The following is a 24,005-nucleotide window of genomic DNA, read 5'->3' as shown; positions in this document are numbered from 1 at the left end:
AGGTGAATGTTCACCTTTGATTTATTGGGAGAGTTCTAGGAAAGTTTAGCTCATCCATAAATGAAAGGGCAAACATAGTACTTGTGAGATTCATTCTTCAGTAATGCTAGAGAGTTTGTGACCCCCCCCCCCCCCTCCCCCAAGCTGTATTAAAGGAAGACATGCAAGCAATTCAGAGGTGTAGTGCTAGATTTGTTACCAACAGATTCAATCAACATGAAAGTGTTACAGAAATGCTTCATGAACCCAAATTGGTATATCTGAATGTTCTTTTCACTAAACATTATGAGAAAGTTTAGAGCACCGGCATCTGCAACAAGATGCACAACAATCCTACTGCCACCAGCATACATATTGCATAAGGGCCACAAAGTCTAGATATAAGAAATCAGAGTTAGTGCTGAAGTATAAAGATAGTCATTATTCCCTCATTCGATATGTGAGTGGAATGAGAATGGGTGACAGTGGTAAAAGGCATCCTCCACTATGCACTGTATGGTGACTTCCGGAGTATGTTTGTAGATGTACATGTTCCACTGTTTACAGCCACCTGAAATCATGCACTACATAAAAAACATCACATGCACATATTCATGTGCTGAATAACAATTAAGTTTAATGCCTCCAAATAAGCAAGGAAGATTGTATGAACTTAATTCACTGCAAGTATGCCTAAGAGATATAAATCAAACTTGGGCACTAATTGTAAAAGAACAAGAGCAACCACTTTTTCCATGCCCTACACAAAGAAACATCCACTTATCAGTAACTATAAAAAATTAAAATTTATTACATCTGTCATTAGATCATACCTTTTGCTGAAGTGACGCAAGTGATTCCAACTCGTTCTGAAGGCTAGCTTTGGCTTTTCTGGTTTCCTCTAACTGTTCCAAGAGACTTTGGTTTTCTTTATCCACTGCTTCATTTTCCTGTATCATTGAAAAAGTTTAATTGAAAAGGAAGACATTATGGTATGATAAATTATAAATTAATACAGCAGGACACTAAAGAGAGTTAAGGGGCAACTACGTACAGTGGATTATGGATCTCAATGTCAGAGCAGAACATTTCTTTTCTTCCTTAGATGTGAGAGAAAGATTGTCCAGTCTCTGCTTTGCTACTGTTTCAATGCACACACATTTTAGTTGTGATAAGATCCTTGCAAAGAAGGCTCAATCTACTACATAAAAGAAAACTAACACTAATGTAGAAAGAAAAGTAAAGATAGTGACAGAGTAAAATAAACATTTAAAACTGATGTCGCATATTTATCTTTAGAAATAATTTTGGAATCAGAGAGGTGCAAGGTGGAGGGAAAAACCATAAGACGGTGGGTAATTAAAGAATGAATTACACGCGCTCTGTTGTCAAGAAAGTGAACAAGTATATAAGCAAGTAAAACATGTGATACAAAAATAAAAATAAAATCACAATAAAAGATACATGATGCAAAACTGAACAACTGCTCCCCTTCTATTTCTCAGGAACTGATTTCCATTTATATAAACCTACTACGCTAAAAAATTATAAACAACTTCACCATTTACTCAGTGAGATTAATTGATTCTTACAAGTGTAGCATGTAGTGATGCTATACACATGCTGTAAACTTGAAACATTTACCATTGTTAATTTGTGGCAACATTAAAGGGCCAGAAAACAGGGTTTAGTCCAAAATAAAATTTCTGTTCAGGTGGCCCACTAAATCTGAACCAAACTTTGTAACATGTACAGCTGATAGACAGGATATGTTAGGAGATTTAGACAAACAGCAACTAAAAACAAAATAAGGATTTGTCTTTCTCTGAAGCACTCCTTACAAAATGCACACACATAGACGTGCTTCATTAGACCTAGTGAAAGCAGAAAATAGTATATTTTTTCCTAAGAAGAAGAAAAAAGAAATGGTTATTTCCCACTACAATAATATAGGCACAAAAAAAAAAAAAAAAAAAAAAAAAACCACACACACACACACACATTCATAGGAAGATTTAATCTGTGTTTCCAAGTTACTGCCTTGCAGAATTACATACACACATTTCACTGAACCATGAGGTCTGTTAAAAAAAATCTGGAACTTTGCCCATAAAATTTTTCCAAATTTACCTTTCACTTACTGTGCACGGTCTCCTTCAAAATATTCTCCTCCACAATTGATAAACCATTCCCAATGCCATTTTCACTTCTGGAAGCAGTCTTGGTACACCTCTTGCGGGATCATGCAAAGTGCCCTGTGCGAATTTTCTTATATCTCGTCTATCATTGCAAATCATCGTCCTTTCAACGGGGTTTTCAACTTTGGAAAAAAAAGTCCACAGGGGCCATACATTCACTTAAGGAACATCTTATTCGTGAGATCCAAAAGCTCTTTACAGATTGTGAGGCAAAGGTCTTTCTAATCTTGACTCATGAGGACAAACTTGGCGGCAACATGACGCATTCCAAGATACTGAGCCAAGATTTCATGACATGATCCAACTGAAATGTTACATTCTTGTGCAATTTCTTGGGCATTCAGTCTTCGATTGGTACCACAGTTTTGTTGACTTTCCTGACATGAGGGTCATCAGTAGATGTGGAAAGGCGCCCTGAACGAGGGTCATCTTTAACTTCCGTCCGGCCATTTCTAAACTGTCTGAACCATTCATAACACCGAGTACAGCTTAAGCACTCACCACTGTAGGCTTCCTGCATCATTTGGTGTGTGTCTGTAAAATTTAATGCAGACATGTTGCTCCTCTTAACACTGCCAGTGTTGCTCCTCTTAACTCCGCCATCTCAAAATACACAAACTGTGTGACACAGTGTTCTACTCAGTAGAGCACTGAACAATAACTAACAGACATACAACAATGAAACTTCTGGGAGTTACACATTAAACACGGGCATGTGTAGGGTTGCCAACCGCATTTCACTCCAACACACCATTGGCATGAAATTACGGATGTTCCAGAATTTTTTGAATAAACCTCATATGTGACACATAGAACATGGACATTTTTCAACAAACAAATGCTATCATTTTTGAAAACCTGGGTATCTGATTTAGCTGTTGTTGACTTTATCGACTTTAAGCTGCTGTCAGTATAACCACAAGACTCACCACTTTCAAGGCTGCCAATTCTTGTCTCAGTCGACTATCTTCCTCATGCAATGCTGCCAACCTTTGTTCCAGGTTGTGTACCTGAGCAGCCAGCTGCTCCCGTTCCTGTCCTAACTGTTCTGCAACTTCACGGAGTTGTTCTGCATGACGCTGCTCCAATAATCTGCAATCAGCAATTTCTCTACGATAATCATGGAAAATCTAATAAAAAAAGCTGTCAAAATATTATACACTAGCGAATTAAAATATCACTGCATATCATCGTAGCTGTTAAAAAAATGTGCTATACCAGACTGGACACTTGTAATAATTTTCTTTGTTATTTAACCATTCCAGTACTTCCATCTTCACAAATGGAATCCATAGGCTAATCAAGAATTCAGATCTGCAAGCAACTACATAACAGGCAATTAGAAATCGACTGTTAATGAAAGGTATCTAAGTTTTAATATGAAGTGAAATATTGTCAGACCAATAAATCAGAAGATAAGGACAGAGCAATACTACATGAACAGAAAAGGCTTTTTCAGAAGAGATATGAAACATAAAACTATTCCTGTAGAAGTCTTGAATAGTGGGAGATAACACAGTAACACTTCAAGTATTGTAAATAAATTTGCTTATTTCATCAATTTAAAAGGGCAACAAAGGGGCGTACTATCATGAAAAACAAATTGTTTAAAATGCACAAAGAAAAAGATGGTTTGTTTCATTAGTGAAATCAACAGCTATGTATATTGACAAAAAGACTTTATACATATAATTATGAAAGAAAGTAAAAAAGGAAGCATCTGAAAAAGTGATAAAAATAAAACATGGAAAAAACATTACATTAAGTAAAGGTATGATCAAAAAGTAGAGCACAAGTAATATTTTGCTAAAAATCATAAAGGATTCATGATATGACAATGGGAAAAGCAGCTAGATTTGAAACTACTGCTGCAAATTACTAAAATATGGTTAGCCACCCAAGAAAAAATATGCTGACTTTGGAATTCCTTGATACCAAATAGTCACAGAAACATGGAAAACTGACAAATGTACAATCTACTTTTCTAAATAAAAAAAAAAAAAAAAAAAAAAAAAAAAAAAAAAAAAAAAAAAAAATGAGAGGGGTGTAAAGGTTCACATAGCTACCTATAGAGGCATAAACATTGTAAACACGAGATAAAACTAAATTCAATGACATTAAATAACAGGATAAAGTATATCAGTGAATCAAAACACAGTGAAGAACATCACTGGTACATAATTGCATTGTTATCAATCAGCTAACTGAAAAAATGGTATTATAGACTTTGAAATGGTATTGGATCAACTAATCACATTCTCTTCCATAATTTCTGAGAATGTGAATTCTAAAATGTGGTACAGAGGATATTGGAGCACTGTGGTACAATAACTAAATAATGTTCTTTTATAGTGGTCAGTCTATAAGAATAAACCAATGAATTTGACAGAGATGTTCCCTCTCTCCTACACTACATGACATTACTGTCGACAATGTCCTGTAGAGGTGGATAAAGTTATTTAAACATAAAGGACTAAAGTCAAACTACCTCAAAATTCTCTCCAAACTCAATTTACAGATAACGTAGTTAATATAATGACATTCCAACAAAACACTGATAACAGTCAAATATAATTATCAATAACATACCACTAAAACGACCCTTTTATTTGATTGATCTTTAAACGGGATAGCCAACTTTGAAACTTACCTGAAATTTTGTACAGTTACAGCTGCGAAAGCATTTTTGTGTAAATGGAAAATGGGTAATGGTAAATAGAGATGCAAGCCATACAGAGGCAGCAAAGAGAAAATTCTCACATTTATTTTATGAGACTAAATAGTCAAAATAGCCACTAACATTTTTACCATTATTTACAAGAAGGATAATGTTTTAAAGTTTTTCAAAAAATAACAGAAAATTGATAATGTTACATGCTGCGAACATTTCGGGGATTTTGAACTCTCATGAAGTGAACATACATGCGAAGGTCGGTCATGTCTATAGCTACAATTGTGAGAACTGACATTTTTGCAGAGGTTTTGATGAAGATGTCAAATATTAATATTCGAACCACTTATACCACTGGTAATTGTGTGTGTGTGATGGGAACTTAACACACAGAATGATAACCACAAAATAACGTGCACATTTCCGCATCCACTTGTAATGTAATGCTGTAAGAGACAGTTTTCAGTCATATTGTTGCAGGGGATGCAACCTAATTGGGACATTACAAATCCGGAAGCAAGAAATAGTCCTAATAACAGACACACAAATGTGCTGTGGCAAAAAATCAGGTCTCAGCCTTAATTTGTAAGGTTATTTTTACTCTCTTCTGGGTTATGAAATACTACCAAGAGAAGAGTGAAACAATGAAATGTTAACAGTATAGCACAATTTTGGAGGATGTGTTACTACTAACACCATCAAGTTATTGCAAAGAATCCTTGTCTCTTTTTCTAAAGAATTTAATACCACTCTTAGCAATGCTCACTACCACAACGCAGCTGCAACTTTTGATACAATTTTGAGACATTAATTTCAGAATGTAGAGTACCTACCAAATAAACATACTCTAAGTGTTTAAGTTTATCAAGGGTTTGGGACTGCTGAAGGCACTTTGTGAGAATGTTAATTTAAATAAAGTCAAGATCAAAAGTTTGTGGGCATTCTTAATTGAAAGACATAGTCAACAATTCTTTCTCTGCTGGAATAAAACAGATGATGTAACAATAAGAGAAACTTGCTGAAAAGAAGGGTGATTATGCAAAAACTGTCATACTTTTTGCAACAGCTTCTACAAGTACTATCAAAGGGAAATTCAGCTGAGAAAAATAATAAATTATGACTCAAAATTGTTGGTCAGTGCTTATCTTCAGGAGGTAAAAATTGTAGTACTGTCAACAGACACACTACCTACCTTTTGGAAGTAATAGTTCCTTCCTCGAGGAGGAGGGAGGGATGGGTTAATAATAATGTGATAACAACATTGAAGATCATCAGCACAAGGGCCTTTGAATGTAGATGACTGTCACCTTCCCTTGCTTGTGGTATGCGTATACATGTAACTGGCTACAAATCTTACTCACTTGACCTGCATTTGACTGGACTGTTCAAGCCGAGCATGGCTATCATCAACCTCCTGGGCCAGCAAGGAGGCTCGTTCATTGGCATCTAAAATATCAGCTCGAAGTTTGTCTCTTTCGCCACGGAGGTGTTCCAAAGACAATCTGTAAATATAGCAAACACTTTTTAAGTTTCTTATCGCAGATAAGTGACAATTATATCCATATTAAAAGTTAGTGTTTTGCGTGTAAATGTAGTGACATGGGAGCAATATGAAATGACTGCAGTCAAGAATAGAAAAAAAATGTAATGACTAACAAGGAGGCCAGCAAGATGAAAGTTGCTAAATGCCAACAGGAAGAAAACAGCAAAATTCATTTTTAAAATCACAACAAAACCATAACCTCCAAGAAAATATATAAGTGATTGCAAAATTAATAATATCAAAATGAAAATTTACTTGAGAAAATTAAAATTACAAAGAGCCATAAGCAATTGCTCCAAGAGGTGTAATTCCCTTACTGCCAATAGAGACATTTAAAAGTGAGAAAACTATTCCTGGCTTTTGGAACTATTGGTTCCTTAGTTACTTTCTCAGGCAGGAAAGAGAGATACATTGAGGAAGTTCCAACATACAGCCAATTAATGTCTAGATCAGGGCCAGTGGCAATCACAGTGGTGCTCATCTACTGTTCACAGGCTGGCAACACATCACTTCACTTCACATAGCAAATGGGATGATTTTTTGACATAGCAAATGAGAGGCGAGAAGACAGGCAATGTCTTTCTAGCAATGAAAATGAAGCCATTGTCTTGTTTGCTTTTTTGGTGTATTAGTGAGTTTCAAGAGAAATATTTTGTGATTATGGCAGTAAGTGCTATAAAGTGGACTGATTTAAGTGAACAGAAAAAGGAAAAGATAGATGCTACTTACTATAAATAAGACACGTTAAACTGCAGACAGGCACACTTGAAAGACACTTACACGAAGGTCTCAGTCACAGCCTTCAACAACAAAAAACACACACACACCATTCATACACACAACCAAGCACATTTCATACACAAGATCGAAGGCTGTGGCTGGAAGCTTTGGGTAAGTGTCTTAATTATGCTTGTCTGCAACTTAACATGTCTTATTTACGGTAAGTAGCAATTTATCTTATCCTGGACTGTTTACATTCCGATCTCATGTTTCCTTTGTTTAACTGATTTAACTGATTTAGTTCCGCATGGCAATGTCACCCATTGGCGCATGTCTCATGGATTAATTGCACAGATACAAAAATGTACCAAATGTGGTTGTGAAATGACTATGCAACCGATCTGCAAGAGCACATTCAGTAAGTGGATCAATGTTTTTTAATTAAATCATGGGAGAAGGTATGTGGATCAATGTTTATTATTAACAGTCACACATTTCATATATTAATAAACACTGATCCACCTACCTTCTCCCATGATCTAATTAATCTCCAACAATTTAATTAAAAACATTGATCCACTTACTCAGTGTGCTCATGCAGATCAATTGCGTAGCAACACAGAGCAGAGAAATGTTTCACTGCTTTTTCGTGTATACCATTGATTGCGACAGTAGTACAGTTTAAACATCTGTGACACACACAAGGAACAATTAAATTTATAATCCTAATTTACAGCAATGTTCCACCCTTTCTTCTGAATGTATTACTTCAAAACATGTTGCCTGTCTGCTGCTCTCTCATTCGCTGCGCAACGCTAATTGCCAACAAACCTTCTTTTGTTCCTGTCATACCTCATGGCAAACTCTGACAACATTCCTGCATGAAACACATAAGTATGCCACAGAGTCTTTTACCAATGCAGCCACATCCTCAAGGATGTTACCCAGCTGCATTACCTTAAGTTTCCTGAACATTCACTATGATGGGAAGTTCAAGTTTCACAGGTTGATGAAGATGAGAAAGGAAGGATACGAGGGACCCCACTTCCGCGAGGATGAGGAGAAATACAAATAGTTTTTTCAGTTTAAACGCATCCATCGACAGTACTGGAATTTTACTCCTGAAAAATTAATAAAAAATTCTCATATACTCAGATAATGGGAAATAAAGAGCAATATCAAATCTGCTTTAATAATTAGATACTAGTGTCTGACCTGAGACAACGGACTTCTGCCTGGTAGAGAGCGAGGGCTGCATGAAGTAAGAGCTCAAGAGCACTGTATCCATGTGCCGCGGCATCAGCCTGGGCTGCTGGGAGCTCTGACTCCAATGTAGTGGCCAGATCTGAAAGACGCACTTGACCACCTGTGCCCACTTCCGGAAGCCCCAAATCTCTAGCAAGACGAGCTGCTGTTGCAGGAGACATGCCTGCTGTCTCCCACAACTCTAGTACTGCTTCCACGGGAACCAGCCTGTCATGTGAACAGACAAGAAAAAATTAAATAACAAAAAATTTTGAGGTGACGAATGCTCCACAGTAACTAATTTGGAAATTAGCAGCAGGAAACATCAGTGAAATATATGTCTAGATCTGAGTGAAATACGATGGTACCACAGACCAGGGCGTAAGAACTTCCTACAAATATGCTGCTAAGATATCTGTTGAGCAATCATGATAGGTTAAAACTAAGTACTGAACTATGGACGAAATATGAATCTAAAGAGCAGTACTCTTCCAATGTACTAAAACTGTTTTGCCCCCTAGGCTGAATCAAGGGCAACATTTCAGGACATCTGGCACGATTCATTTTATTTACATCAAAACCAATAACTATCAATGAATATTTCAAAGAAAAATATGTAACTGGTTGCAAACATAAACAGACATTCAATGAGTCAAATAGGGGAAAGGCAACCACTCACCTCAAACTGATGCATGGAGCATAGAGACACATAAAAGGAAACAACATTCACACCAACTATAGAGATCTTGGAGGTGGCGCAGTGGTTAGCACACTGGACTCACATTCGGGAAAACGACGGTTCAATCCCGCGTCCGACCATCCTGATTTAGGTTTTCCGTGATTTCCCTAAATCGCTCCAGGCAAATGCCGGGATGGTTCCTTTGTAAGGGCATGGCCGACTTCCTTTCCCATCCTTCCCTAATCCGATGAGACCTATGACCTCGCTGTTTGGTCTCTTCCCCCCAAACAACCAAACCAACCAATTCCTCTCTCGGACAGCGCTCGGAAAAAACGAACATATAGAGCTCTTGCTCTTTTTCTGGAAGTGTGCACTTAGGTGCCTGTGTGGTTGTGCTCAGAAGCTAGTGTGAATGCTGTTTCATGTTACGTACCTCTGTTCTCCACACACTGGTCTGCTGCAGGTGAATGGTTGCCTTTCTCTTATTTTACATATTGCTTCATCCAGGAATTTCCATTATTGTTATTCAGATATTTAATGAGATATTCACATATACTGGACAATCACAGAGTTCAACTTGTCATGAATTTTATGGTAATTAAAACATTATCATTATAAAACTAACATTTGTTATGAAATATCTGCACTACTGTAATCACAAATTTTCTTATTTTTCTTTCTACCAAAGGGGAACAGAGACTTTCAGCTCAAATTTCTGGTGAAATGGTGTAGATGGAAACAAAACCACTGCTTTCACAGGCAAAGATTTGATTTGACATATTTGGTATGAAATTTAAATCAGCTGAAGATCCTCAACCAAGCAAATGCCAGTGTGTAAAAATGCCATTTAATACAATTTTGTTGCTCATCACTGCTGATGATGAGGTTGCTGGTACTGCTTCAGCACCATCCATTTCATTACTATAGTTCACAGAAGTAGAAACACTTCATTTATTTTCCATGAGGTACATGAAGCAATAGTGTAACAGTACTTGTGAATTTTACCTACAAATATGTTCGAATCTGCAAGTTTACATTATAACCATCATTTTTGAATCACAGTAAACTGAAGAATGAAATGGCAGCACAGAAAGTGAAGAACCTTATCTGGTATGATTAACTTTCTGTGTCAGCTGAAAGTGGGTGAAAATTAAGTATTTAATACAGTAAGTTATTGCAATAATGCTGTGCAAAGCAATTTCAGCAAAACAACACACATACTTGGGGAGGGGGGGTCTACTGCGAGCACAAATTTCAGAAACATTACGAAAATGATAATAGGAAAGATATCTCACAGAAAAGCACTCGCATCAAACTGAAATGTGAATAGACTTAATTGAATTATTAAATCTCACTATCAATTGCAGTGCGTGCTGATCTGTGGCTTCAAATGCTCAGGAGGAATAATCACTCTACATCATTCGAGAATAAATATATGCCTTCGTTAACAAAGTCTATAGCTGTTTGCTGATAAAAGTCAGAAAGTGTCAATGCATGCACACATTCATCCATTCACGGACACACACATCGTGTTCTGTCAGTCCCCACTTGAAGAGGATGTGGAATGAATCAAGTTATGCATTAACTGGCAGAAGCAACCAGGACCAGGTTCTTAACCCAGATAACAATCAACAGAAGAGTCAGTGGCAAAACGAAGTTATCAGGTGCCCATGAAGCAGGCATTGTTAAGAGGTGTAAACTGGACAGAGCCAGTCCAACAGGCAGTTTTACCTTGCAGAATACAATCAACACATTTCTGCAATGTTTCATGAGTCGCAAACATAACTAATGTCACTAAAACAGGGAAAGCTGTCCTCAAACCAAAAGGTTGCTTTGAAACTTGCAGTGCGTTGTTTGCTGTGGTCCTTCCTTTACCGACCTTTTGAATGACTTACTCTGACTGTTATAGGGATCCACCATTTAACAAGCTCTCCGAATCATGTCGCAACTTAACATTTTTCACATGTATGGAGCTTGCCAGAGCTGAAAGAAGCAGCAAGTGTTAAAAAAAAATATCTTGCAACTGACAGAGGATTGCACCTTGAACCCCTGGATTTGTAGTCTGACACTTACCCAGCCAGAAATCAAGTCACTTCACATACACTGCCTGAAAAAACATGAAACACCAAGAAAGGAAGCAGGAAACAAAATGAAAATTCATGAGTTGAGAGAGTATATGATGTTACTTCAGTGATTACAATCACAAGTCAAATTTAGAGAGAGCTTGACATTATGAGTCCACTTAGCAGTAGAATATCGTAATTCTTGTGGTCTGAATGTGTGCACCAATACATTTGGAAGGGTGTCAAAGCCACTGTATCCTTTCCTGAGGCAAGCTGGTCTGCAACTGTTGTAACTGGTCCTCGATACCTTGGATACTGGCACTGGGATGGAGAGCTGATGCCCAATCCGGTTCCACACATGTTCTATCGGGGGAGATCTGGTGATCTTACTGACCGTGGAAGTACCTTACCACCATGCCGGCAGTTCATAAGAACATGTGCCCTGTGTGGACAAGCACTGTCCTGTTGAAAAATGGCACCACAACACTATCACATCAATCACTCCCAGCTGTGACCTGAAGTCATATCCAACAGCTCCTCTCACCATTTCATTAGGAGATCATCACTGTGCCTCTCCAAAACATTGGAAGAATGGGGGGGCCTCTCCACATCTTTACAACACTTTTCAACAATGGTCATCCAGGGTAGTGCTGGACGTGATGCAATACCACTCATCAGCAGTCCATGCTTACTGCTCATGGCACCACTACAAACATGGCCATTTCTGTTGCAGTGTTAATGGCAGTCAACAAATAGGGTGGTAATTCCCTAGTCTGGAAGCTGCTAGTCTCCAACTAAAGGGCAGGATGCCACAGAATGTTCCAGGGAGTCTATCACTTGTTCTCGGATGGCAGATGCTGAGGTGAAAGTGTTACCATGTGCCTGGTGCACAATACAGTGAGCCTCCTTTATGGTAGCCAGATGTGATCAACTGGAAACCAGATGACGAGTATGTCTGCCCTCATATTTCCATGCATTCCCATATCGAGCACTGTTTAATTAAATGCCTCACAACCATGGATGCTCCATGGTTCGCATAGCCATCCAAATGGAGACCCATAATGATGCCCCTCTAATATTCTGTCAGGTGCTGTTACTTCTGTCCCACACAAGTATGTGGCATCTCTGTGTCCTTCACGGCAATCACTTAAAATTTCACACCCTCTTATAAGCCCTACCAGGTCTGGTAACAACACTAAATACAAATAAAATTAATCACTCTGGGGGCAGTTCTACCCACCAGAGAGAAATAAAACTTCAATCATTTACATCTGCTGGTAGTTTGTCTATGTACAAAGTTACACTGACACCTCACCGTGTCTTCTTGGTGCTTCATTTTTTTTTTGGTTAGGTAGGGCATAAATATTGTAAAAAAATTATTGCTACAGAATCATGAAAAAGGAACCCAAATTCTTCCTTAATAATAATAATAATAATAATTACAGGAAAATTAAGCAGCATGCTGCTGCCTAAATGCCCCGCCCCCTCCTCCTCCCAATTCCAGTTGTTTCCTCATCAACTTGTAGTTTCATAAATCTGTACAAACAATGCAGTTTCAGATTCTCACCCTGAGTTGTTTGTATCCAAAGCTAGGAAGTGTAGTTCCTTATTCACATCGCCTGTCTCATCAGGATCTCCAACAACTGGTCCTGAAGTTCTCGATCCAGAATGGCCACACGTTGCATCCTTCTCCACAAGTGACGGTGACACACTTACACCCACAGTTGTTGCCCAACTTCCAGCATTCCGAAACAGTTGTAGAAATTCTTGCAGACTTATGCGACCTTCGTTATCCACAGAAAGCTTCTCAAATACCTGTTGGACAACCTGCACACAACAGCAGTGGATGACTGAACGTAACACAACCAATAACATTTATAATAGCACTAAATTCAGGTATGGGTTACAGCACACACTTCTTGCATACTGGCAGGACAAATAACCATAAAAGCAGATACATGAAATATATTCACAGTTGTGAATCATCTGTGTAATGGAATGACAAAAACAAAACTTTGTTTCAGACGGGGACTCAAACCTGGATTTCCCACTTATTGCGACCAGTCACCTTACCATATGGCTATCCGAGCATGACTCACAGCCAGGCACAAACTTCCATATGTCATCAACCATGTGTCTACAACCCATTCTCATAGATCCATTATGTATATTCCCATACAGGGATGACATTTTACTTGAAAGCCACTTGCCCAGTGTCAGTGGACAAATATGATATTGCAGTGCCTGTGTTATTTTGAATTACAATGCAATGTTTCTTCAGACATGCATACACGTCGAAAGGAATAGACACTGCAGTAACTAAAGCCATCACGAAAAACATGAAATGCATGTTCGAAGGAATAAGCATCCTTATACAGAATAACAAAGGCATTTGAATACTGTATTTATCTGCCAACACCAGGTAAGCAACTTTCAAATAAAATGTCTCCCCCCGTATGGGAATAAACATAATGGACATACAAGTACAGGTTGTAGGCACATGCTTGACAACATACGGAAGTTTGAGTCTGGCTGAGATAGCCAAATGGTAAGGCAACTAATAAAATTTTAAGTAAGATTTTATGTGTAACGATGTATAACCCCTGTGTATGTAATTCGATGTGTAATCCTCATGTTTATCTATGATGGTTTAAGAATAAGTCACATAAGATTTTATAGCAGACTTCATAATTGTGCAACAAGGGCACACCCTTTGCTTCTTAGTACAGATGTTGGACTGCAATGGCACTCCACACATGGCAAAACAATATCTGTGATCCGTTTATGTACGAAAACAGTTATTAGTAGCCGGCAAACAGTAGTCTGCAGCTGTGGTCTAATGCATTTGTGACTAGTGATGGTTTAATGAACATGTGCAATGACAGATATGTTGTTTTACGGTGTCTGAATACGTGTGCTCGCACTGTGCAACAATATCACGAATGTATTTAACAGTATTGACAATGACATACAAATGTGTCAGCTTACATCACGTTGACATGGCTTAAACCCATAATATGTAAGTAACATGGCTACATAATTAAAATGTTGCATATAATTGGACAACGCCGTGATACATAATATACCTGGTTCAAAAAATGGCTCTAAGCTCTATGGGACTTAACATCTGAGGTCATCAGTCCCCCAGACTTAGAACTACTTAAACCTAACTAAATTAAGGCCATCACACACATCCATGCTCAAGGCAGGATTCGAACCTGCGACCATAGCAGCATCACGGTTCCGGACTGAAGCGCCTAGAACCGCTCGGCCACTGCGGCCAGCTAATGGATCTGTAAAATAATTTTTTAAACATTCGGTATTTTTCAGCAGCACTTGATAATGGCCTAAGGCCAAAACTGCAATAGTGTGTAATAAAAGCTTATAACAGTCACTGGCGCGAAGATGATGTCCTTCAAAAAAAAAAAAAGGTAAGACAACGGTTTGCAATAAACGGGAAATCTGGGTATGATTCCCAGTCCGGTAGAAATTTTCATCCTTGTCATTCCATTATACAGCTAGTGGTCGTCCATATTCACAACTGTGAATACATTTCATGTATTTCATGACGCCTATTATCTCAGAGTGCTTGTTCCTTCAGACACATATGCATTCCCCGTTAGGAATAACACAGGCACTACAATATCACACAAATACAAATTGTGAAGAAAAAATGAGAATAGTTTTGTTGGTTCAACAAGCATCTTCAGTTGCTTTCACACATTTCAAGTTTACCTGGATCTGGTGACAGCAATAAGGTAAATTTATGCATAAATTCTTGCTTGCTATGAGTGGCATACAACTACAACAAAAATATACATAAACTATTCTGTTAGGAAGTAGAAATTATTAGAAATTGTTTGAAATCAATACTCAATCAACAGCACAAGCCAACTGCTGAAAGATCAATTACAAGGCAAAATTATCCATTTCAAACGAATTATGGCAGATTAACATTAATACAGCATACAATATCGTTTCAACCCCTCCTTCATTTGTATCCCGCCCTGTGAAAAACAGTGTAGGATGTAGCATTCCATCCACAATTATTTCAACTTTTGGCATACACAATAATCAGTTTAGGTAATGTGCTTAACAGCCACTAAATTTCAATAGTTGCAAATTTATAGCTGGCTTCACTTGAAGACTACAAGACATGGTTTGGAGTTAGATCCCCAGATGATCCTGCAATTTTCTCTGTTACTTATTGCTTCTTTCACCTATGATTTTTAGATGATTAATGTGAAAACTGATACATTTGAACTGCTTGTTCTCACATGTGTATCTCTACATAACTTCTTTTGAAGAAGTGTAGCTTCATCACATCTACAGGGTCTAGCAAAAACACCTCCCATATTTAAAGAGTGTTCTAAGCAAACAAAGAAAGATATATACAATATATTTTTATTGGTGAACAATGAATACTATACCATTTTACATTAGTTGGTTTTAAAAAACACATCCAGCAAATGGCATCCTCTATTACTGACAAAACATTTCCCTGAAGTTTTCCATAGTTCTTGTGTCATTTCATGTGGCTCAGTGGCTTCAGTTGAAGGCTACAAGACTAAGGTTTGATTGCCAATTGATCCTACAATTTTCTCTGCCTGTCTCACTTTGGAATCTTAGCCTTGCTCATAATATTACTTGTAAAATGTGCCAAAATCTTAAAGCCAAATTCCTGTCTTCAATAATAATTACATGCTGTATATCAACCTGACGACCGATTCGAACATCACAGTATTTTACAAAGACTGTTTCTTCAGTGTGAACTTGCACATTCTGTCAGTTATTTGGAGACTTACACTTGAACAAGGAATATGAATCATGGTGCAACTTTTCTTTTTGTTCCCACAGACTAAAATTACTATAAAAGGTGAAAGTCACCATACCTGCCATATTGGAATTCAAAAATTTGGATTTGTTGTCTGACAGTCATCCATGCAGCTACCAAGTAACAGTCTTTATTATTGTCAACAAATATTACAATTTTCTTTAATTTTTCTCATGAGAAACTAACTTTCTTATTCTGTTTATCAGTGTTAGCAGCTACTTTTCTCCATACTTCTACTCCATTTGATACTTCTGTTGTGCTTCCAGTGAGCTGTCCATTACAACCTCTTTTCTCTCAAACAATGGATGCTTATACCTTATTTTCATTCATTAACTGCATTTTTCACATCCAAAATTATCAAATTATTGCAATGTCTTTCTGTGGACCCACCTATATTCTGGCCGCCTGTTAAGGTAGTATGAATATATTTCTCCTATCTGCACTTCCATTTGGACTGGTTTTCAAAATACCAATTCTTTATTAACATAAATGAAATATCAATACAAACTAACCTCATCGGCAACAGAATCCAGTCCAATCCGTTGACAAACAAGTGCCAGCTCTTGCCTGTTGAGGTAACCATTACGACCAACACCGAGAGAATCACATGTTGTCCTTAAGACCTCTTCTTCAGAACTATCCAAGCTTGGTGGAGCACTATCATCACTTACACCTGAAAAGTTATTGCTTCGGTAAAAAAAAAAGAAGACACAAATTATAACAATCTTAAATTCATTAGTGATGAAAAACTGATCCAACAATTTTGCACGATTTCTGAACAAGACAACAATGGTACAAAAAAAGTCTGCAATCTCAGCCAGGTGGTACTGCTACAAAGAGAATGAGCAAAATCCTACAGTAACAGGAATAGTAAATTATTTTGACACACAATGAAGCAAGGTCAATTTGAAGGCATCATGGTTTTACCATTCACAATAGCATTCCTGATAGCAACGTCACAGTGCTGGAAACCTGGTTTCCCTGCTTATTGTAGTAGTATGTGAATTTTGAGACAAATGGACTGGAAATTTGGCTATTATTACCTATACTTTTCATTAAAAGCCATTAACATAACCACGAAGTTACAATACAACGGATACATGACTCATGATGTAGGACACGATTGGCTGTAATACAAGTCCACTTAGAGTAGGGTACACAGTGAGTACTGCAGCTAAATATGACCATACAAACTGTAAAAATTATTCACATATTAGTGATCCTAGGATTCAATGAGAAAGTGAATCAGCCAGAAATGCATGGAACATTTTTGGAAACTCATTAATCGATGTCAATCAGACTCCTCATAATAGTGTGCAAATTAGAGTTCTGTGGACTACATTCTGATATGACGCCACCTGCGATCCAATAGGGTGGCACACCTGAACCGAAGAGTTCGGCACACAAAAGACTTTGGGAACATTTAAATTTTATTTGTTGTCAAATACCAAATGTTATACTTTCATTTTAAATACACACATTAAAAAAAGTTTGCATCACCCCGGTTCCCAGAACTCCTGAAGACAGACATTGACTGTGGATATTGCATCCCTTTGACTGTTCAGAGAGGTCACTAAACCTGCCCAAAGATGTAAGCAACTTCACATGAGTAGCGCCTGTTAGACGGAGGAGGTCCGACAGCTGATCAGTTCCAGTCATTCCATCAGGAAGGAGGTACATGGTGCATGTAGTCTGTAGTTCAACCATGCCTAGACAGTCAGTACTGTGGTTTGATCACATCTACATTGTTACTTTGCGCCAAGAAGGGCTCTCAACAAGGTGTAATGCCGCTTCCTCAGGATACAAAATTGAAAATATAAAATAGTACTCAAAACCCAATAAAAGCCCCCAAATCCAAGATACAAATTCATGTCCCACTGGAACAGCATCGTCTGCATAGTAGCAAGTATATAGAAAAGAAATCCAGTATAAAGTTACGTAATATTTTAAAAAGGGAAAGAAAAGAAATAGAATCCATTAGTTTCAAATTAAAATAATAGTACATCGCAAAGTAGTGTACTGATAGATCACGGAATAGAACGAGTGAACTTAAAGAATACTTCTTGTGAGTAGTCTTTGAGGACACTGCGTAATACAGAAGAAGAAAGTCATACATTGTTAACGTGCTGCTAGCGCTTGCTGGATCAGGTCGTGTCTCAATGTGTGCTCTTGTACATAGGCGTGACAACATTGTTTTGTGCGTTTCTGGAAATTTGCGATTTGCTTGGAATCATTAAACTTGAAATAGGTAGATCACGAGTATATCATTATGTAAAGCCAAGAGAGCAAAAGACCCGAACTTGTCTTACTTGATTATTATACAGGGAAGACTGAACTTTACCCCAAAGTAATAGACTGTTAGTAATTTACTGACATAGGAAGTGAATACTGGTATTGGATTGTGAGAAAGTACTGAAGTTTCGTTAAAGTAGTAAATGAAATCTGGATCTTGTTACAAACTCTTTGACTGAAACTTACGTAATTAATTCCACCCAGCTTAGGGAAACTTCCTTAATACTTCCTTAATACAATAATAGGGCGTGAATAGTACATAATAAAGCAGCATAAAGTGGATTTACCGTGTGACGTTCCTTTCAGTTTGGCAGTTTGCATAAAGTCCGTTAGATGGTAACACTCCTCGGATATGTCAATTCACTCACTATATATTAAAAATTAGATCAGACGTCACTGTTACATTTTTATTACTATTACTGGTATTATTGGCAGTGGCTGCAGTTGTATAAATTTGTTCATAATCATAACTGTTAAACAGCAGTTGCTGTTTCATGCTTTCAACTTAAACTGGGGAGGGGGAAAAAAAAGAAGTAGTTTGTGAACATCCAAGATGTGCACTCATAAGACGCCATTGGAGCAGTCTATTAGCTAAATAATTTAAACTATATTACACTTCTCTAAAAACAGCACCTGCCCTATTTACAAAGGGGAAACCATCAGTCAGGTTTGGTGGAATTAAAAACTTTACAGTACTCCTGTCAGATTCAAATATATTCTTGGTCCACTAAAAAAAAAACACCTGCTTCTTGCTGTCTACATAAGAAAGGAACCATTCATGAGCTATCATCAGATGATATTCCAATTTCTGCAACAGTATGGCCAGGACCTATTATCTCAGCCTAATTTAGTGGCTCTGAGAACTATGGGACTTAACTTCTAAGGTCATCAGTCCCCTAGAACTTAGAACTACTTAAACCTAACTAACCTAAGGACATCACACACATCCAAGCTCGAGGCAGGATAAGAACCTGCGACCGTAGCGATCGCGCGGTGCCAGACTGTAGCACCTAGAACCGCTCGGCCACCCCGGCTGACCCTAATTTAGTGAAGTAACTTCTCAAACACAATTTTAGTAACCAAGTAATACATGAAACTGGTCCAAGTAACAAAACTATGGCTTCATTCATGACAGAAATCCGATTATTGCGGATCCCATATAACAAGACACAGAACACTGATGTGAATGGTAAAACTGGAAGAACATAAAAGAGGGTCAGTTAGCACTGCTCCATACATATACCGTATATGTGTGTGTCACCGGCAGACGGCACGGGAGAGTCCACAATGCACACACATCTCCCACAGCTGGCCTCCAGTGGCCGGCCCACGCTCATAGTTATTCTCACAACTCATTGGTATATTGGAATTATATTGTTGTTAATTCCATTTATTTCTTTGTGGTAACGTTTCCCTAGATTCAGATTTTTAAATGACTTTTGCACCCTAAAGCATGTCCACTTTCTTCCTCGTGTTTTCTAATTTCCCTTTCAGTTCGTGAAGGGATTTTTAAGTCCAACCCATAGAGAGGTGGAGGAAATGGAGCACTGAGTTTATCCACAGACCTGTTAATGGAATCATACTAGCATAAATGTGTAGTAATTTAGTGAATCACAAAAAACCTATCAGAACACGCACACAGAGGATTTATATTCAGCAAAAATGGGCTCGAAATGTCCACCTTCACAACTGCACGACACAAAAAGTAGAGATCAATATGTTTTCCAATTGGAGCATTTGTCTGCCCTGCTACAGGTGTTCATGTGCACACATCTGATCTGCCTTTACATGACTTATTTCCAATCCCGGGAGCGGAAAGACTTACCTTAGGGGGAAAAAAGGACGGGTATACACTCGCGCACACACACGCACATATCCATCCACACATATACAGACACAAGCAGAAATATTTAAAGACAAAGAGTTTGGGCAGAGATGTCAGTCGAGGCGGAAGTGCAGAGGCAAAGATGATGTTGAATGACAGGTGAGGTATGAGTGGCGGCAACTTGAAATTAGCGGAGATTGAGGCCTGGTGGGTAACGGGAAGAGAGGATATATTGAAGAGCAAGTTCCCATCTCCGGAGTTCGGATAGGTTGGTGTTGGTGGGAAGTATCCAGATAACCCGGACGGTGTAACACTGTGCCAAGATGTGCTGGCCGTGCACCAAGGCATGTTTAGCCACAGGGTGATCCTCATTACCAACAAACACTGTCTGCCTGTGTCCATTCATGCAAATGGACAGTTTGTGCTGGTCATTCCCACATAGAATGCATCACAGTGTAGGCAGGTCAGTTGGTAAATCACGTGGGTGCTTTCACATGTGGCTCTGCCTTTGATCGTGTACACCTTCTGGGTTACAGGACTGGAGTAGGTGGTGGTGGGAGGGTGTAGGGGACAGGTTTTACACCGGGGGCGGTTACAAGGATAAGAGCCAGAGGGTAGGGAAGGTGGTTTGGGGATTTCATAGGGATGAACTAAGAGGTTATGAAGGTTAGGTGGACGGCGGAAAGACACTCTTGGTGGAGTGGGGAGGATTTCATGAAGGATGGATCTCATTTCAGGGCAGGATTTGAGGAAGTCGTATCCCTGCTGGAGAGCCACATTCAGAGTCTGGTCCAGTCCCGGAAAGTATCCTGTCACAAGTGGGGCACTTTTGTGGTTCTTCTGTGGGGGATTCTGGGTTTGAGGGGATGAGGAAGTGGCTCTGGTTATTTGCTTCTGTACCAGGTCGGGAGGGTAGTTGTGGGATGCGAAAGCTGTTGTCAGGTTGTTGCTGTAATGGTTCAGGGATTCCGGACTGGAGGAGATTCGTTTGCCACGAAGACCTAGGCTGTAGGGAAGGGACCGTTTGATGTGGAATGGGTGGCAGCTGTCATAATGGAGGTACTGTTGCTTGTTGGTGGGTTTGATGTGGATGGACGTGTGAAGCTGGCCATTGGACAGGTGGAGGACAACGTCATGGAAAGTGGCATGGGATTTGGAGTAGGACCAGGTGAATCTGATGGAACCAAAGGAGTTGAGGTTGGAGAGGAAATTCTGGAGTTCTTCTTCACTGTGAGTCCAGATCATGAAGATGTCATCAATAAATCTGTACCAAACTTTGGGTTGGCAGGCCTGGGTAACCAAGAAGGCTTCCTCTAAGCGACTCATGAATAGGTTGGCGTACGAGGGGGCCATCCTGGTACCCATGGCTGTTCCCTTTAATTGTTGGTATGTCTGGGCTTCAAAAGTGAAGAAGTTGTGGGTCAGGATGAAGCTGGCTAAGGTGGTGAGGAAAGAGGTTTTAGGTAGGGTGGCAGGTGATCGGCGTGAAAGGAAATGCTCCATCGCAGCGAGGCCCTGGACGTGCGGAATATTTGTGTATAAGGAAGTGGTATCTATGGTTACAAGGATGGTTTCCGGGGGTAACACATTGGGTAAGGATTCCAGGCGTTCGAGAAAGTGGTTGGTGTCTTTGATGAAGGATGGGAGACTGCATGTAATGGGTTGAAGGTGTTGATCTACGTAGGCAGAGATACGTTCTGTGGGGGCTTGGTAACCAGCTACAATGGGACGGCCGGGATGATTGGGTTTGTGGATTTTAGGAAGAAGGTAGAAGGTATGGATGCGGGGTGTTGGTGGGGTCAGGAGGTTGATGGAGTCAGGTGAAAGGTTTTGCAGGGGGCCTAAGGTTCTGAGGATTCCTTGAAGCTCCGCCTGGACATCGGGAATGGGGTTACCTTGGCAAACTTTGTATGTGGTGTTGTCTGAAAGCTGACGCAGTCCCTCAGCCACATACTCCCGACGATCAAGTACCACGGTCGTGGAACCCTTGTCCGCCGGAAGAATGGCGATGGATCGGTCAGCCTTCAGATCACGGATAGCCTGGGCTTCAGCAGTGGTGATGTTGGGAGTCAGATCACGGATAGCCTGGGCTTCAGCAGTGGTGATGTTGGGAGTAGGATTGTGACAGGATACTTTCCGGGACTGGACCAGACTCTGAATGTGGCTCTCCAGCAGGGATACGACTTCCTCAAATGCTGCCCTGAAATGAGATCCATCCTTCATGAAATCCTCCCCACTCCACCAAGAGTGTCTTTCCGCCATCCACCTAACCTTCATAACCTGTTAGTTCATCCCTATGAAATCCCCAAACCACCTTCCCTACCCTCTGGCTCCTATCCTTGTAACCGCCCCCGGTGTAAAACCTGTCCCATGCACCCTCCCACCACCACTTACTCCAGTCCTGTAACCCGGAAGGTGTACACGATCAAAGGCAGAGCCACATGTGAAAGCACCCACGTGATTTACCAACTGACCTGCCTACACTGTGATGCATTCTATGTGGGAATGACCAGCAACAAACTGTCCATTCGCATGAATGGACACAGGCAGACAGTGTTTGTTGGTAATGAGGATCACCCTGTGGCTAAACATGCCTTGGTGCACGGCCAGCACATCTTGGCACAGTGTTACACCGTCCGGGTTATCTGGATACTTCCCACCAGCACCAACCTATCCGAACTCCGGAGATGGGAACTTGCTCTTCAATATATCCTCTCTTCCCGTTACCCACCAGGCCTCAATCTCCGCTAATTTCAAGTTGCTGCCACTCATACCTCACCTGTCATTCAACATCATCTTTGCCTCTGCACTTCCGCCTCGACTGACATCTCTGCCCAAACTCTTTGTCTTTAAATATGTCTGCTTGTATCTGTATATGTGTGGATATGTGTGTGTGTGTGCGCGCGAGTGTATACCTATCCTTTTTTCCCCCTAAGGTAAGTCTTTCCACTCCCGGGGTTGGAATGACTCCTTACCCTCTCCCTTAAAACCCACTTCCTTTCGTCTTTCCCTCTCCTTCCCTCTTTCCTGATGAGGCAACAGTTTGTTGCGAAAGCTTGAATTTTGTGTGTATGTATGTCTGTGTCTGTTTGTGTTTCTATCGACCTGCCAGCGCTTTCGTATGGTAAGTCACATCATCTTTGTTTTTAAATATATTTTTCCCGCGTGGAATGTTTCCCTCTATTTTATAGAGAGAAACATTCCACGCGGGAAAAATATATTTAAAAACAAAGATGATGATGATACATATATATAATAGAGGGAAAGATTCCACGTAGGAAATATATATCTAAAAACAAAGATGATGTGACTTACCAAATGAAAGTGCTGGCAGGTCGACAGACACACAAACAAACACAAACATACACACAAAATTCAAGCTTTCGCAACAAACTGTTGCCTCATCAGGAAAGAGGGAAGGAGAGGGAAAGACGAAAGGATGTGAATTTTAAGGGAGAGGGTAAGGAGTCATTCCAATCCCGGGAGCGGAAAGACTTACCTTAGGGGGAAAAGAGGACGGGTATACACTCGCACACACACACACACACACACACACACACACACACACATATCCATCCACATATGTGTGTGTGTGTGCGAGTGTATACCCGTCCTCTTTTCCCCCTAAGGTAAGTCTTTCCGCTCCCGGGATTGGAATGACTCCTTACCCTCTCCCTTAAAATTCACATCCTTTCGTCTTTCCCTCTCCTTCCCTCTTTCCTGATGAGGCAACAGTTTGTTGCGAAAGCTTGAATTTTGTGGTTTGTGTTTGTTTGTGTGTCTGTCGACCTGCCAGCACTTTCATTTGGTAAGTCACATCATCTTTGTTTTTTTAATATATATATATATATATATATACACACACACACACACACACACACACACACACACACACACACACACAAAGATGATGTGACTTACCAAATGAAAGTGCTGGCCGGTCGACAGACAACAAA

At 39.6% G+C, this 24,005-nt stretch overlaps 1 protein-coding gene across 1 annotated transcript in view; it reads right to left on the bottom strand.

Annotated features, from left to right (window-relative positions):
* Positions 1–24,005, bottom strand: part of LOC124803125 (ninein-like protein) — a 158,070-nt gene that overhangs the window by 123,052 nt on the left and 11,013 nt on the right. Inside the window, exons 4-9 of the mRNA XM_047264301.1 lie at positions 16,445–16,605; positions 12,666–12,925; positions 8,327–8,584; positions 6,210–6,350; positions 3,107–3,269; positions 813–929 (exon numbers count right to left, since the gene is read on the bottom strand). Of these exons, the coding sequence (XP_047120257.1) occupies positions 813–929; positions 3,107–3,269; positions 6,210–6,350; positions 8,327–8,584; positions 12,666–12,925; positions 16,445–16,605 (1,100 nt within the window). The remainder of the gene's footprint in view (positions 1–812; positions 930–3,106; positions 3,270–6,209; positions 6,351–8,326; positions 8,585–12,665; positions 12,926–16,444; positions 16,606–24,005) is intronic.

The sequence above is a fragment of the Schistocerca piceifrons genome, chromosome 6, assembly GCF_021461385.2.
Source record: "Schistocerca piceifrons isolate TAMUIC-IGC-003096 chromosome 6, iqSchPice1.1, whole genome shotgun sequence".
Classification (NCBI taxonomy): domain Eukaryota; kingdom Metazoa; phylum Arthropoda; class Insecta; order Orthoptera; family Acrididae; genus Schistocerca; species Schistocerca piceifrons.
Note: the sequence above shows the minus strand (reverse complement) of the source record. Positions and strands in the feature narration are given on the sequence as shown.